Below are 16,940 nucleotides of genomic sequence, written 5' to 3'. Positions count from 1 at the left end.
CACCATGACCTATCTGTCTTGGGTGGCCCCACACGGCATGGCTTAGTTTCATTGAGTTAGACAAGGCTGTGGTCCTGTGATCAGATTGGCTAGGTTTCTGTGATTGTGGTTTCAATCTGTCTGCCCTCTGATGCCCTCTCTTAGTGCCTACAGTCTTACTTGGATTTCTCTTACCTTGAAACACAGTTTATAGTATTCTAATTCAATTCTCTCATTTTATGCAAGAGTAGTGGAGGCCAAAAAGGGTAAAGGAGTTTGCCTGTGACCTCACAGATAGTCACTGGTAGAACAAATAGTACTAGAACTTAAGTCTCAAATGCTGTATTTAATTCTTCCAAGAAACCTTCATGAATTTCCACTCTGCAGTTTAATTGAATACAGTTACCCAAAGCCTTGCCTCTTTTTCTCTTTGGAATCCAGGTCCTATAAACTAGCTAGACAAATCTCTCCAGAGCAGCCTTTGTGGTTTTCAGTTACTTCTTAGTATGCGATCTTAGAGAGTCCGTGGAGCTCAACTCTGCCTTTTAAAATGTACCATGTTTTGTCTAGCAAATTTGGATGTTCACAGCAAGAGGAATCTTAGGTTATCTTGTCCAAAATTGCTATATGATTACTTATTTAGTGCCTGTCTTCACCAATAGACTACAAGCTTCCTGGACAGCTTCTTGAGTCACTACTGTTATATTTAAGATCAAGCATAATGTTCACATATTGTAGTAATCAATGCATATTTGCAGAATGAATGAATGAGTAAATGGATATCATTTAACAAATATGTATGAGGGCCTATATTGTGCTAGAATAGAGTAAGCTTACAGATTAGTATGCATTTGGTTAATCCTTCTTGTATTAGAATAAGTAGCTAGCCATTTGGTAGAGAAAGAAACTGGATTTCTCCCATACTCATGGGGGATGGAGACATAACTTTTGGGTGGATTCAGGATTTAAAATGAAAACCAAAATTATAACAGTACTACAAGAAAACACAGTGGAAAAATTGTAAACCTATCAATTTTATAAATTTTGATACAAAAATTTTAAAACTATTTGCAACCAATATGATGATCAAAGGGATAATTTTCTTTCATGTAATCATTTACAAATACACAAGCTACAGCCCAGTAAAACATTAAGAAAGTGGACTGTAGACTGCAAGGAGAAATTATCAGATAAAGATACATGGCTGGCTTATAAACATAGGACAACATGCTCTGCATCATCAAAATTCAAATAGAAAGAACAGTTGTCATTTTTAGGCCATTAGAAAGCCAATTATAAAAAAAGTTTGTTAAAAAAAAATTGTTACTTCACACTGTTGGGGGAGTGTGGAAAAACAGATACATTCTATGGGTATGAGGCTGAATTGTTATAATATCCATAGAAGGCAAACTGGTAATCTCTATCAAAAATATTTAAAAGTTCATATTCTTTGGTCTCTGAGTCCCATTTCCAGAATTTTATTTTATAGACCTACTTTATAATATAGATACACTATATAGATATGACTACACTTTAAGTATGCAAAAGAATGTTCAAAGATGTTTCCATTTAACTTCATCTTCTACTTTTGCTACTTATTTCTTTACAGGTTTTATACTCTTCTAAGATGCTTTATGATCTATTTGTGAAAATACTGGGTATGGTATTGTTTGTGTAAATGCAAAGAGGAGTAATAATCGTATATAAAGATAAGTACAAATGTGTGTATGGACACATTTATACTTATACATAGGTCTAACACACATACACTTCTGAGTGGATGAATACATAGGTAGACAGATAACACTGTATTCTAGTATTCTCAGCTTTCTTATTGAAAAAGAAATTGATAATTCCACTGGTGGAGATAGACGGTGCTATATCATCTTAAGACTGAGTGGGAAGTACAGCTTTTCAACTGCAGTTTTGTAATATCTCCATCAAGGAGACTAATTTTCAAGACCAGAATAAACATTAAGAACTACTTGAATATCACCATAGTTCAAGATAGTTTAAGCTATAAGAGATTGTTATTGTTCAAGTGTAATTAATTGTTTCTTGTTTATCCTCCCCCTTCTCCCTTGAGGATTTTATAGCAGAGTATTGAAAATATTTATGGAATTGATCTCAGTACCATTGTCATCTTTTAACAATTATGGAGAACAACTAGGAAAGGCCTGAGATAGGCAGGCAAATGTTTGATTAGCTTTTGAGAAGCATATGGATTTTGGAAACTATACATTTATGACTGACACAAATTCCAGGCAAACTGTAGAAGCTCGACATTGGACCGTCTACAGTCAGGCTTTAAATTTTAATTAATCATCTGTCACTAGGTCTTTTGTGCATCCTCCTCTCTAGTTACCCAAGGTTGTTATCCTCCTTAAGCTTCTCCCAACTCCCGTTCTGGGCTCAAAGCCGTCCTCTCACTCCATTCCCTTCCATCAAGTGCTGCCTGTGTAAACCTCAGTCTTCACTTAAGGTCTACTTCAAAGGCCCCTCAAATGAAACTCACCCTGGAATTAATCTTTGCTCTTTGCTCTTCTTGTGCTCTATAAGTACATCTATCATTGAATACAGTTGTCCTACCTACTTAGAGTCATGAAAGTTGAATCTGAAAAGAAAACAAAAAAGCTGAAACTGGAAGGAAGGGTTCTGAGATAGTTCTATTTTTCTCAAGACATTCGTTTTGAGAACAGGATCAGGTCATATCAGTTTTTAAATCTCTGGCTTGACTCCTTCCTTTATCAGGTAACAAAGCGCCTAATTTAGATTGGGAGGGGCACTAGACCTGAAACAATATATCTTCAGGAGGTATGGTATTTCAATTCTAGTATAAGAGTTCATGTGTAAAAGTTTTCTGCATTATTGCACCCTGTGGTACATTTTATAGATCTGGTTAAAGCTTTGATATCAGAGCCATGTGTAATTTTAGGTTTATTTAGAGACATTGTAAATGACTACGTGGATTTTAGGGACAGTTTTCACTAGTTTATTGGATGGCATTTGGTTTTCACAAATTGTTTTATTACCGAATCATCTAGTCAAAGCAGCACACATTGGCTATTTACTTTTTCTTACTTTAAACTCAAATAGCTACACTTAAATATTAAAGACATTATCTCATGCCATTTTTCTGGAATAGTGTAGGTGTCTCTAGAAGCTGTGTGCCAATTAAAAAGAAGTTGCCTAACAAAACAGCAACTCCTACCGTCCACTCCTAATTATTACAGTTGATTTTAAGTTATTTTGCAATTTTATTCCAGTAGGTGTCAGTGCTGAGTTCAGAGGGGGGAAAAAATTTTTTTTTCGAGTGCAAAATTTTAATTAGAAGAATAAAAGGTTCAGACGACGAGGAAGAAACAGAATAGTTACATCGTTTATTTCTTAAAAGTTCAAAACTCTTTCCTGGAGGCTCAAAAGAGACAGGGTCTCGCTATGTTGCCCAGGCTGGAGTACAGTGGCTATTCACAGGCGCGATCCCACTACTGATCAGCACGGGAGTTTTGACCTGCTCCGTTTCCGACCTGGGCCGGTTCACCCCTCCTTAGGCAACCTGGTGGTCCCCCGCTCCCGGGAGGTCACCATATTGATGCCGAACTTAGTGCGGACACCCGATCGGCATAGCGCACTGCAGCCCAGAACTCCTGAGCTCAAGCGATCCTCCAGCCTCAGCCTCCCGAGTAGCTGGGATTACAGGCACGCGCCACCGCGCCCGGCGATCGCAGAGCAGCGCAAGACAACACTTGAGGCTGAGGTGTGGTGACGTCATCAGTTGTGCCCGCCTAGAATATTTCCAAGTCTCTCCCCGCCCCTGCGACTCCGTAGACACATTGCGCACGCACCATTTATCAGCACTGCCTTCTGGGTAAACTGTCCTAAAATTTTGAAGAGCGCATGCGTACGCTTTCTCGTTCCTTTTACCTCGTTGCAGCCGAGAAAGCAACATGGGTCACCAGCAGCTCTACTGGAGCCATCCGAGAAAATTCGGCCAGGGTTCTCGCTCTTGGTGAGAAACAGAATGTGGCTGTATGGAAGGGTTGATTTGGGGCGCGACGCTGTTTGAACCAGAATGTAGAGGACCCCACGGGCGGCGCGTGGGGGGAGACGGAATCGGAGAGGTGGCTACCGCCATTTACAGGCCTCGGATGAGTCCGTGGTGACCTGCAGTGCGAGTGGTGGCCCCCCCCAACTCCGAGTGCCAATACTTTACTTTCTGTGACTAATGATAATGCCGTTTCTTTTTGCAGCCGGGTCTGCTCAAACCGGCACGGTCTGATCCGGAAATACGGCCTCAATATGTGCCGCCAGTGTTTCCGCCAGTATGCGAAGGACATCGGCTTCATTAAGGTACGTTGGCGGACGCCATGGTCTCCTGTTTCGGGAGGGGCCGACAAGCCGGCAGTTGGGTGTTGGCGTTTGATCTACGCCGTTTTTCTTTTTAGGTAGCAGGGCTCTTCCTTTGTAGCGGACAACACAGTTGAGAGGCTCGGCAGTCATCTTAATATTATTGGGGGGGATGTGAAGGCGTGGAAAAGTAGTTTCTCTAATACCTTTTTACCCACTTCTGTTAGTTTTAGGTGCTATATGTAATGTTGGGTAAACATTACTTTTCAGAAGTCGCTAAAATGAAACATTAGATCGCTAATCATATCTTGTTAATTTTCGGCAAAACACATGCCTTGACCGCTGCCCTGAAATAACTGAATAGGGTCATGTAGTGGAATGAGCTTGAGGTTTGGGGCTAGATAGATCTTTTTAGGATTCTGAGGTCTGTCATTTAATAGTCATGACTTTGGTCAGGTCACTCAAAGTTTAAGTGTTTTCCTGTGAAAAATAAATAGTAGGGTTGTTGCAAAGATTATATGTGACGGTTTCTTGGCTCCTAAAAGTCACTTAAATGTTCGAGTTTTTTTTTTTTTAAGTTGAAGATTAATTTCTAAGTGGCTCTTTGAGATATAAAATTCTGTCGCTACCTTTTTATTAGTAATTAGAATGCAACAATGTTGAGTACAACATATTTGTTTAAATTAGAAGCTCTTATGTTGAAGTATTACCGTGGGTATAATTTGTTAATAGCGGAGATGAATTGTTAATGTGCGATTTCTGTGACAAAGTATCTTAAGCTTAAACTTTTGATTTTGACCAGATACTTAAAAAATAACTTAGTGTTAATTATGGAAGTTGAAATAACTCTATCACAGATGGGAGAATGGACTCAAGTCTGCCAGTTTTGTGATTAAGAGATTAAGAAGAAATGAATTGATTTATTAATGTCTTTAGAATAGTGTCTGGCACACAATGAGTAACAAAATATTAGCTGTGTAATTAGTTACTACTTAATGACAGTCCTGAGCTTTTGGTAAGGATAACTTTCTGAAGCAATGTTTTTCTACTGGGAAATTTCTTTGATGGTAGAAGTGGGAGTCCCAATACTAAAATTAAGTTACAGATCAAGCTGAGATTCATGGAGCAGCTTGTAATAGGTGTTCAGTAAATATTTAAGCTATTTAGGTCTGGATTACTAGTTTGGGTGGGTCAGATTTCCAGTTTAAACCTCATTCTCCAATGAGCCATTTCTTTCTGAGAATAAAATGGATATTTAAGGCATTTTGAATTAATTCATTTTCAATTAATTCATTTTCTTTTTTTTTTTTTCAGTTGGACTAACTCAACTTCCTTAGATGGCTCATCCAGCACATCAACCTTAGGCGGAAATAATACTAGCTCTTTGTATATAAAATAAAAGTTTTCAAAACTTCAATTATGAGTGAAATCTTTTAAAAATTTACTTCTCTGGATTCAACTTAAAAATACTTTATTTTCCCTGGCTTATGCAAAAGTATTCATGCTGAACTCTTGTAATGTCAGTTTTAGCTTTATACTTCAAAAAAGCCGTTTTTTGTTAGGGTGCCCACTACATATAGCAGCATCCAGCATATAACCTGAGATAATTGGACTCTTGAGTAGTTGCTGTCATTTAGATCTGCTCTGGGGAGAAAAAAAAAAGACCTGCTCTGAGCATTTACCTAGTGTTTAGTAGTCCTGGCTTTTGGGATAATTCACCAATTTACAAGAAAGCTTGTAGATTTCTCAACGTGTTTGGGTGAGGTGATTAAAAGTGAAATGGGTCTTATGAACAAAAGTAGCTTTTAGTGGGGCAGGGTTTAACAGAAAAACAAGTCTATCAGAATAGGCAGCATGAAAATTGAGCTAGTCAACTAGCACACAAGTCAAAATGACTTCTGAAGAGGAAGACAGGATTTGTTGAAGGATTAGGTGTGGGAGAGAACCAAGAGTGATTCTAAGGGTTTTGGCCCGAACAACTGGAAGGGTTACTCTTGAGCTAGGACTGAGAAGGTAGGTTGGTTTAGGGAAGAAAAAGTTGAGTTTCAAGCATATTGAAATTAAATGCTTATTAGCCATTTATGTTAAGCTCTGAAGCAGGCATTCATCTGGGATTGACAGGAGCCTATCTGGGGCTCCCTCTGGGGCCCACTGTGGTGTGAGGATCTTGCAGTGCGTGGTGTGGCATTGTCTGAATAACCTGGAGAAAGAAATGGCAACCCACTCCAGTGTTCTTGCCTGGAGAATTCCATAGAGCGTGGTGTGGGGTCACAGAGACAAGACTGAGTGACTAACCCTGAACTGAAGTATGACAAGATAGACTTGACTGGTTGTTCTCAGGTTATGAATAATGTCTGCTGTTTGGGGATCTCATTTTCCTGATGGTGAGATCTTATCCCTAAAGTCTAGAGATTAAATGATAAACATGAGAAGGCTGTTCTGGGTTATTCCCAAGAGCAGGTAAAATGAAGATTCAACAGTAGGAGAGGCAAAAAAGTGGTATGTTAGAAAACTTCAAAAACAGTTGAACACAGTGTAAGACTTGAAAGGAGCTCACGGAGGTTAGGGATCCTGAAGCTTAGTCTCAAGAGCTTCATGGTAAATTCAGCTCTTACTGGCCCTGAGTTGCAGGAGTACATGGTAATTCTGTGGTGGACTTCTAATGAAATTTTAAGTGTTTCTGGGAAAGTGTTTAGGGAACAGGTTTCAAACAGGGTAAGGGAGTGGATAGAATTTTAGGAGAGGAGATAAAACAGGAAAGTTTTCTATGTTACAGATAGAGTGGCTGGGTGAGAAGCAATACCAGCTGAGCAAGAGTAAAAAACTTTAGGTGAAGAGGAGAGGCCTAAACAGTGATTTAAGTAAATGAAGTGATATGTTTGGGTATGAGAACTGGGGGAAAGATGAACACTGCTCTAGTGGGATAGTCCTACGTAAATGTTCCTGTAAGAATTGTGTGTTAGTTGAGAATTACGTGGAAGGGAACATTCTCTAGTCAGTCCTGGCCCTGTGGGTGTGGTGGGTAGGAAGGCTGGTGTGAGCAGATGATCTCTATTCAGAGTTGAATAACTTACTGTTAAAGATTATTTTAAAATGTATGTGCCCCAACATTGTATATCAATGATGACAACAAAAAAAATAAAAATGTTTGTGTGAGACATTATGCTAAGTGCTTTTGTGTGTATTATCTTTTTCGAGTCTCAATCCACTGTGGATTGATATACCCACATTGTGGATATCCACATTTGTGGATATCATTACAAAGCTAGAGATTAAACAGTTTTTCTGCAAAGTCTTTCTAAGTTAGAATGGCGTCAAGACTGGAACTTGAGACTGACATCAGTGCTAATATTCTTAATAGCCACAGCACACTTATTTTAAGGTTGAAAGACTGTACCTCTTGTCCCCAAAGATGAATTTACATGACAGGAAGTACTATTTTAATTTTAAGGTTGAAAGACTACCTCGTCCCCAAAGGATGCATTTACATGATAATAAGTTATCTTCATATTTACCATAGCATGTAACATTATACATTGTGTATTAATAGTAGATACTGAATTGTTGGAAGAGTTGAATTAAATTTGCTAGTAAAAGGTTGATAATTTTTTTTTTCTTGACCACACCTTGCAAGTGGGGTTAATTCCCTGACTAGGGATTGAGCCTGGGCCCTTGGCAGTGAGAGTTTGGAGTCCTAACGACTGGACCACCAGGTAAGTTCAAGCTCAATAATGTTGGTGGCAAAACACAATAGATTCAACAGGAGAGGTTTAAACTGCCATTAAAACAAAGAGTATATGGTCTTAGGTTGAATTACTGAGTTTGGACTAAATGGACATGTTAAAGGACCTGTTGAAGATTTTACTTAACTCATTAATGAAACCAGTAAGATTTTTCTACCAGTTCAAAGGAGAATTTTCTGAAAGCATCACAATAGATGAATCAAGGATTTCTATAATGAATTTATAAAGAAATGTAAAACTGGATTTTTTTTTTTTTAAACAGAGAAGGGAAGTCTTATCCACCAGACAATGTGTGTGAAGTCTTTCACAGTAGTTCTCCATAGACTTAATGCTTTTACCTAAAATTGATAAGACTTTTTGAGTGAATGCTGTGCCAGGCACTGTTCTTAATGCTTTACTTAAATTAACTCCTTTAATAAAACAACTCTGAGGCATAATAGTATATTATCAGTGATTGCCTTTGGGTCATAGAGGTGATTTGCTCTAAAGCATCAGATTAAGATTTGTTTTAGAGGTGGGGTATCCAGTGGTGCAGTTTAGAGTGCTCCAGGTAACAACTTTGCTAATTAGGCTTCTGCTCCTCCCCACACGTCTGATTCTATCTTTAGATTGCTCTGAGAGCAAGTTCTTGTTATTTCCTTCCACTGATTTCCACCCATTGATATTGATTCTATGTGGTCCTATATAAAACAAGTCTAATCTTTCTTCTGCAAGAAAACTGGTTAATTATTTAGGCATGAGGATTCTCATCTTCAGAAACCTTATTTCAGGTGAAACCATTCCTGATTATTTGAACTGTTCCTTATAGAATCTGATTTAAGGGTCATCTTTGGTGTTCTCTGATTTCCACTCCAGCTAGATCCTAACAGTGACCAGCATATCATGTTTCATAGGACAGGCATGCAGAAAAAAATACAATGAATGAATGAGCAGATTTGGTAATGACTTTAATCTGGTTGGCCATCATTACTTTTTCACTTTTTATGGACCCTTTTTACTGTTTGAGAAAAACCAGAGATCCTGGCCTTCAACAGCTATCTATATGGCTAATGCCTCTGATAATTTTAAATTAGCTTGCTTTGCATAACCTCTGTCTGAGACATAGTTCTTGTTGAAAACTATCCTTAAAACTTGGTACCATAGAGAATCGGTCTTTTGGGTAGGCAGAACAAAGCTCTTCTAGTGGAATGACTAAGGGTAAAACAGGGTGTTTGAATTTCCTCAATATCCACAAAAATTGAAAAAGGAAAAAAGAGAAGGCTGAGCTACTAGATATTTCTCGAGGGTTAATCTAGAAAATTAAAGGCTCAGTTTGTTGATATCACTGGGTATATACAAGGGTAGCAATCACAGCTATATAGTGGCTAAAGAGTAGATTATTGGGTGTGCTTCCTCCAGGTGTCCTCTGTCTATAAGAGCTTTAAAAGAATTGAGATTGGAATTGACAAGTTTATCTCGATGGGCTAATTATCATATAATGTCTCAATTTAAAGTCATTTGGTTAATGAGAAAATAATTCAAAGAAAGCAGGGCTGGCTTTGTTTTTACTGAAAATCATTTTAAATTCAGACTACTATGTTCATCAGTTCATCAGTGACCACTCCCTTGAGCTAATTCCAGACTTTACCTTCTGAGTTCTATAAACACATGCTGGATTCCCCAACAGAAGAATTGAAAGCCTTTAGACCCACAATGCCCCACTCCCTCCTCTATTCTCCCAACCCCTCACATTGTTCCTATTGCTCCCCTTATCCCCTAAACATCTCTGCTTGTGAAGAAATCCCTAACCTACTTGAATTGTTTCAGAACCACTGATCATGGGGCAAGGACTGAAATATCTCTGGTTCTGAGAGTGGCTGCTGGGGCCCTCAACTGGACCCCATCCTAAGAGTTCAAAGGATACATTTCAGGGAGCTGTCCTTCTGGCCAAAATGGCCAACATTCCCTTTACCTTGGAATGTCTGCTATTGGTTACTTTCCTGGACTTGTTTTGTCAGCAGATCGGTAGGAGATCATCAGAGAAAGAGAACCAGTCATGGCTTTCTTGACAGAAGAGAAGCCATTTTTGGCTAAGCCATTTTGTGATAAGCCTGGCCACAATGCTTGTCCTTGAACAGGTCTTAGTAATAATGATCTTGGGAGAACAACAGGACAAACTTCCAGGCAAGAGAAATAACAGTAACAAAGATAACAAGTCAGTTGTAAAGACTCCCAGTTTTATTTCAATGGTAAAGACTAAAGCCCTGTCTGGAGCTACTTTGCAGAATTTAAATCCCCTCCTTGGGTGCCAGCTACCAGATTCAGTTGGAATCTAAGGGATGATGCTGCTGACCTTTTTTGGGTGGCTGCTGACCAGTACTTTGATGTCCTTGGTCAACTCACTTGGTTGTTCAGCAGCCTGCCATTCAGCTGTCTCACTGTAATGTTATTGTCCTTTAGTCTCTGTCATATGTGACTCTTGGAACCCCGTAGACTGTAGCCCTCAAGGTTTCTCTGTCCATGGGACTTTCCCAGGCAAGAATACTGGAGTGGGTTGCCATTTCTATCTCCAGGGGATCTTCCCGACCCTGGGAAGGGATCAAACGTGTCTTCTGCACTGACAGGTGAATTTTTTTTTTTTTTTTTTTAACCACTGAGCCACCAGTGAAGCCTGTGTTACTGTAAAACCTTTTTTAATTCTATTAGGGGAACCACTGACTGAAACCACCTGCCCTGACCCAGCAAGCTAGTAACTTCTTGTATGTGTTAGCTTACAACAGTGTTGCAGGGAAAAGCCAATTCTGACACCCATTGGGAACTGTTTCTTTGACTTGGTTTACATTGCTTTTTAAAATTATAACATACTGGCTGGCCTCAGAGAATCCTGCCCCTCTGCCTGACTGTTAAAGTGCCTTTGTTCAGAACCCTATCCACCTGTAGATGGCAGAAAGGAAGAAATTAACACATCCTCTGCCTGAGGCTTGCCATTCTAGGAAATATTTGCAAGATTAAAGACTTTTTTCCTTTGTTTCCTCACCTGCCTGCATCTTGATCTATAAAAGAACCTGGCATCCAAGACCCCAATAAGGTGGTTATTTTGAGACCTTCGTCTGCCATCTTCTTAGTCAGGCAAGCTCAGGAGCAGGAGTCCTGGTAAGGAACATGGAACTAATGAGCTGCCACCAGCTGGAAGCATTGGGGAAAGGTCAAAAGGAGAGACGAAACACCCGCCCATGTATTTTACCAGCCTCCCAGAATCCTTTTCACTGGCGCCCTTGGATGAGCAATGTGGGCACCACCGGGAAGGACCCTGAGTCAGAGTGACTGGCCAGAGACAACCCCGAAACTAATCCCATCACTGTAAAACCCGAGGTTGCCAGCCACATGACACTGCACAGTCCTGGGTTCTGCCTCTTGCTCTCCACCCAGGTGCCCCTTCCCAATAAAGCCTCTTGCTTTGTCAGTATATGTGTCTCCTTGGACAGTTCATTTCTGAGTGTTAGACAAGAGCCCACTCTTGGGTCCTCCTTCCTGCAACAATTTAGATAGCCTTAGAACTGAACAGCTTTAACAAAAGGAAAGGGAGGAATGAATTTCTGTCAACAGGGACTGTGACTAGAGTTGCTGAGGTCCCTGAAAGGGGGGAGACTGAAGAAGCACCTGGAAAGATGAGGAGAGAGATTAGTGTTAAGAGAAACATCAGCCTTTTTTCCTGCTTATATATAACAGTGATTCTGGGGCCAGTAATGCAGGATCTCATTGGCCTCTTCAAACACATCTTAAGACAGGTACGTATTCAGGAGTAACTGTGTAACTTCTTACTGTGTATAATCCAGGTTTCAGAATAGGATCACTGTAGGTATGTTTATGGTTTTAGATGTTGCAGCAATGAAAGGAAAAAACAGCCCTACTTAATAAAGTTGTAAAGAGTGTTAAGTACCAGTAGCCTCATGCACATTATACAACCCCATAATAATTATGCTGATCATGTAAACAGCTTCCCTGTGTAGACTAGCTGAGCCTCCACTGCCAAACATCAAGAATTAACAGCAGGAGCTAGAAAAATCAATAAGCCTTTACCCAGGGAACCAAAGATATGTAGGTTACTAAAACTGTTAATAGTTACCCATAAAGAGTAATATCCCATTATGTTAATGCTAAAGGAGGTTTTGTTTTATTTCCTAAATAATAAAAAGATTACATAATAAAGGACTAGTTGACAAAGTGATAAACATTCATGGCAGCAACGGCAAATCAATAAAAGCATCAAATAAGAAAAAATGGAACCTGTTTCTTGGCATTCCAGTCAGTTGCATTTCATAGACTGAGTCTGGTTTATCTTGTGGTCTCTTTTCACATACCCACAAATCCCATTTTAAGATGACAGTGGTGCATCTGTTTGTCCTTTGATGCTAATTAACTCCTACTGCCATTCACTCAGATTAAGTGGGGATGGCTAGCACAGATGATACACTCAGTCCATCATGAAGAGAATATGTTTTCACAAACGTTTTCATATTTGGAACTTTTGGGGTAAGTAATCTTAAACACAATTTCCTTTAAACTTTTCTCCATGATCAGGAGTCTTCATTATCTGATTCCTGAGTACCCTAGCTTCTTTATTACCAAGGGAGCACCTCATGGAGATGACTGCTCCTCATTTGGAGCCTTCATTATAGGTTTTCTAAATAATCTTATCTCTTGTTAATGACTTTAATTTGTTCCTGAAAACACTGCCACTAGGTTAAAAGCTGTTAAATGAAAAAATTTTTTTCATTAGTTTTATTAGAAAAAAAAAATATGGTGTGTTCCACTGCCCCACAAGGTCCTTAAGTAATTTTCACAAATATAAAATTTACCAAAGTACAAAATATACCAATTAAGTAGTGGGGAAATAAAAAAGCTTATAAAAGTAATAAACAATAATTGGAAAGTGTTCTGTTACCAACCAGTATACTAAAATTTAATTCTGGTATTAACAAAGATTGAAGGCAGGAGGAGAAGGGGATGACAGAGGATGAGTTGGTTGGATGGCATCACCAACTCAATGGACCTGAGTTTGAGCAAGCTCCAGGAGCTGGTGATGGACAGGGAAGCCTGGCGTGCTGCAGTCCATGGGGTCGCAAAGTGTCAGACACAACTGAGCGACTGAACTGAACTAAACTAACTAACTAGAGTTAGCACACACCTCACAAGTTAAAGGTCATAGGTCCACAGCCAGACTGCCCCCACTTCCGATGCTAGCCACACTGGGCAAGTCCCCAGGCTACCTGCAGGATATTTACTTCCTGCCTTTTCAAGTGCGATGCTTTGTGGGAAAATGAGACAAAAGTCTGTCAAACTTCTTGATAGAAATTGGAGCGTAAGTGCAAAGCCTCTGCACAGGGTACTAGATTCTGAGACCTAATTGTGCCATGTGGATGCCTGAGTCAAGAGAAGTAGCCTTATGTCTGCCTTGAACTACTAGGTCATGCAATTCCTCCACCGTTGGGCAAGACGGAAGCTAAGCCCTCCCAGGAAGTGAGGGAGAGAGAGGCAGAGATGGAGCGAAGTGGAGATGGAGGAGTTGGGAGGTACAATTTGCGAGGCTCATTTCTCAAGAGCCTGTGAAGTAGGATAGATCAGCGTCTAATACAGCTGTGGCAACCTCCATGCAAGTGTATGCCTCAGAATCTCTTCTTGCAACTTCAATTTCCCTTTCTTTGATTTTATATTTATGTGGAAAATAGCTGGTTTACAGTGTTGCCTCATCACCCAAAATAACCCTTACTGTCTGAGTGAAAATTCCCATTCTTATATTTTTTATTTTATTTTATTTTTTGACTGTGCTGGGCCTCTGTTGCTGCACGGACTTTTCTCTAGTTCACTGAGCACCGGCTACTCTCTGGTTGTGGCGCACTGGCTTCTCACTGTGGTGGCTTCTCTCGGTGCGGAGCATAGGATTTAGAAAGCTTGAGCTTCAGTAATTGCAGCGTGCGGTCTCAGTAGTTGTTGCTCCCGTGGTCTAGAGCACAGGCTCAGTAACTGTGGCACATGGGCTTAGCTGCTCCGCAGCATGTGGGATCTTCCAGACCAGGGATCAAATCGGAGTTTCCTGCATTGTCAGGTAGATTCTTTACCATGAGGGAAGCCCTCCATTCTTACATTTAAACACACTAATTGGTTAGTTATTTTCATTATAAAATGTGAATGAAATGTGGGTCCTTCTAGAGGACAGCAACCTCATCTACAAAATAAGCATGATAACCAGATTTACCTTATGGAACTGTTCCAGGTATCCAGTGAGTTGATGTGTAAAAGTGTACAGATTGTTCGCTGTGGATGGTTTTGGGTGGTACAGGGCCTTAAAGACTGGATACTTGGTGCAAGACTTACTCTAGGCATCTGAGGACCCTCGAGGAGACGGCTGAACGCACTAGGAGCACACATCTCACTTTCATTGGCCCATTGAATGGTCACCAGGAGTTGGAATGGTCATGGCTCCAAGGGTCTGAAGAGTGTACTGACTCCTCGAGCTCTGCTGTTCCAGGGGTCAGAATATCAAAGCACTGTGGAATGAGTGCCTTGTATATCCAAACAGGTCACACTCTTTCTGGAGATCAGTACCCTCTTTTCGTTGTTCTATGTATTTGAGAAGAATGAGTATTTTGCTGCTGTTGAATAGCATGTTCTATGTATATCTGTTAGGTTCATTTGATCTGCAATATGGTTCAGGTCAAATGTTTCCTTATTGATTTTCTGTCTGGATTATCTATCTATCCATTATTGAAGGAGAGGTATTGAAGTCCCCTACTATTATTATGTTGTTGTCTATTTCTCCTTCGGATCCGTTAGTATTGGCTTAATATATTTAGATGCTTCAATGTTAGGTGAGAATATATTTAACATTATTGTATCTTCTTAATGAAGTGACTCCTTGATCATATAATGACCTGTTGGGACTTCCCTGGCAGTACAGTGGTTAAGACATTGTGCTCCCAGTGCATGGGACATGGGCTGGGTCCCTGGCTGGGGAACTAAGATCTTGCATGCTGTGTGGCACAGCCTAAAATATAAAAAAAATTAAAAATTATATAATGACCTTTGTACTTCTTTCTCTCCCTTTTAACTTAAAAGTTAATTAATGTATAAAGTCAGAGGGTCTGAAGCCACAGACAAGAAAATGTCCTACATTACTGTGGGGTAGGGAACTTCTTTAGTGAAAATATCTGTTACCACTGATGCTCAGAACTGGATGCCAGAAATTCCACTGCTGCTACCCCTCAAGGAACCCAGTGATGATGGGGTGGAGATAGAGGTGAGGATGAGTGTTAGGATTAGAAAGTCCTGGCTTCAAGTCTATAACTCTATAAGTCAATCCAGTGAAGAAAGATATGCTCATGCATGCATGCATTCATTCATTTCACAAATATATATGAACTGTCTCATTAGTGTGAACAACTATGCTAAGTACCATAGAAGTGATGGAAAAAAAAAAAATGTTCACAGTTCTTGCTGTCATGATGCTTAGAGTCTATTGGATAAGATAGAGCTAGTAAGCCTATGTGGAGAATGACAGAGGCAGAGTTCTGCCAAGGAGTGTAGTGTTGAGAAGGGATCAGAGGAGGAGGGCTGTGTATCCTGTCTTCTGTCTGCATTAGTGTTCCTCCAGGACCTTTAGCTTCAAACTTGTAAGATTCCCTCTCTACTACACCACTGATGTCTCTGTTGCTGCCTTTGGGCTCCTTCTTTGGTCTTGTGGCTGGGGGTTGCAGCCCAACACTCCTGCTCTACTAGGTATCTGGAGAGGGAGCTGTCCTTACCATTGGGGATTTTCCTTGAAAATGTAAATGTTTCTTACAAAAGGTAAACTCCTACTTGGTTTTCAAAGAGTCTGCTGTCTCTTACTAAATAACCAGGATGGCAAATTCTGTTCCCCATTGAAGGCAGGAGGAGAAGGGGACGACAGAGGATGAGATGGTTGGATGGCATCACCGACTTAATGGACATGAGTTTGAGCAAGCTCCGGGAGTTTCTGACTAACAGGGAAGCCTGGTGTGCTGTAGTCCATGGGGTCACAAAGAGTCAGACACGACTGAACGACTGAACTGAGCTGAGCTGAGAGTAGCTTAGGTGTAGCAAGTTTAAAGAAAATGTTCTTATAGAACATATACAGACTATCACAAAGCAGTTTCTCTTTTCAACTAAATTTAGAAGATTTAGTCAACAGATGGATGCTTGGTGTTTTGTATGTTGGCTTTCCATGTTAACTTTACTCACTTTAAGTCTTAAAATCTGCATTCCAGATTCTTGAAAAGAAGGAATGCTATTCCATTGTTCTTTTGTTTTTTTCCAAGCAGAAATCTCAACTGGCTCAGTTATCTCTCACCACCTTGTACACTGACCTTTCTGACAAGGATGTCTTCCTGTTGAAGAGACAGCATGCTTCTTGTTCCTGCTGTGTGTGTGTGTGATCATTGAACGGTTGTTAAGTAATCTAAAACAATGCATTTTAAACCAAAGCAGCGCTTAGCCCTAATATGCCCCAGGATAGTCTCATGAACAGCTATATAGGCGTAGGAAGCTAGATGGCAGAGTAATCACACAGTTAAAGGCTCAATGTGGTGTTGGAGAGAAGATAAACCCTGTCTTCATTAAAAAAAAAAATGAAACTCCTGTTTACCTGTCTGAATGATAGAAAAGAGGCAGTTGAATGTGATGTTTAGGAGGTTTAGGAGGAACAATTTTTTCCAGGTTACTGAGATGTAATTGACATATAACGTGTATTTTTTAAGTTTGCAGTGTGTTGATACAATATATTTACATATTGCAAAATGATTGCCACTCACCATAGCACTAGCTAACACCTCCGTCACAGAAACACCCTATCAGAAACACCCCCTTGTTTGGTGG

At 40.0% G+C, this 16,940-nt stretch overlaps 1 protein-coding gene across 1 annotated transcript; it reads left to right on the top strand.

Moving 5' to 3' along the window:
• Positions 1 to 3,877: 3,877 nt before the first annotated feature.
• RPS29 (ribosomal protein S29) lies at positions 3,878 to 5,743 on the top strand. The gene is made up of 3 exons (XM_020910709.2): positions 3,878 to 3,988; positions 4,230 to 4,329; positions 5,641 to 5,743. Exons 1-3 carry the CDS (start codon positions 3,927 to 3,929, stop codon positions 5,647 to 5,649), a joined length of 171 nt encoding a protein of 56 aa, XP_020766368.1. The 5' UTR covers positions 3,878 to 3,926; the 3' UTR covers positions 5,650 to 5,743.
• Positions 5,744 to 16,940: the final 11,197 nt, after the last annotated feature.

Source organism: Odocoileus virginianus, chromosome 6, assembly GCF_023699985.2.
Source record: "Odocoileus virginianus isolate 20LAN1187 ecotype Illinois chromosome 6, Ovbor_1.2, whole genome shotgun sequence".
Taxonomy (NCBI): Eukaryota; Metazoa; Chordata; class Mammalia; order Artiodactyla; family Cervidae; genus Odocoileus; species Odocoileus virginianus.
The sequence above is the reverse complement of the archived record's forward strand: the minus strand, read 5'-3'. Positions and strand labels throughout refer to the sequence as shown.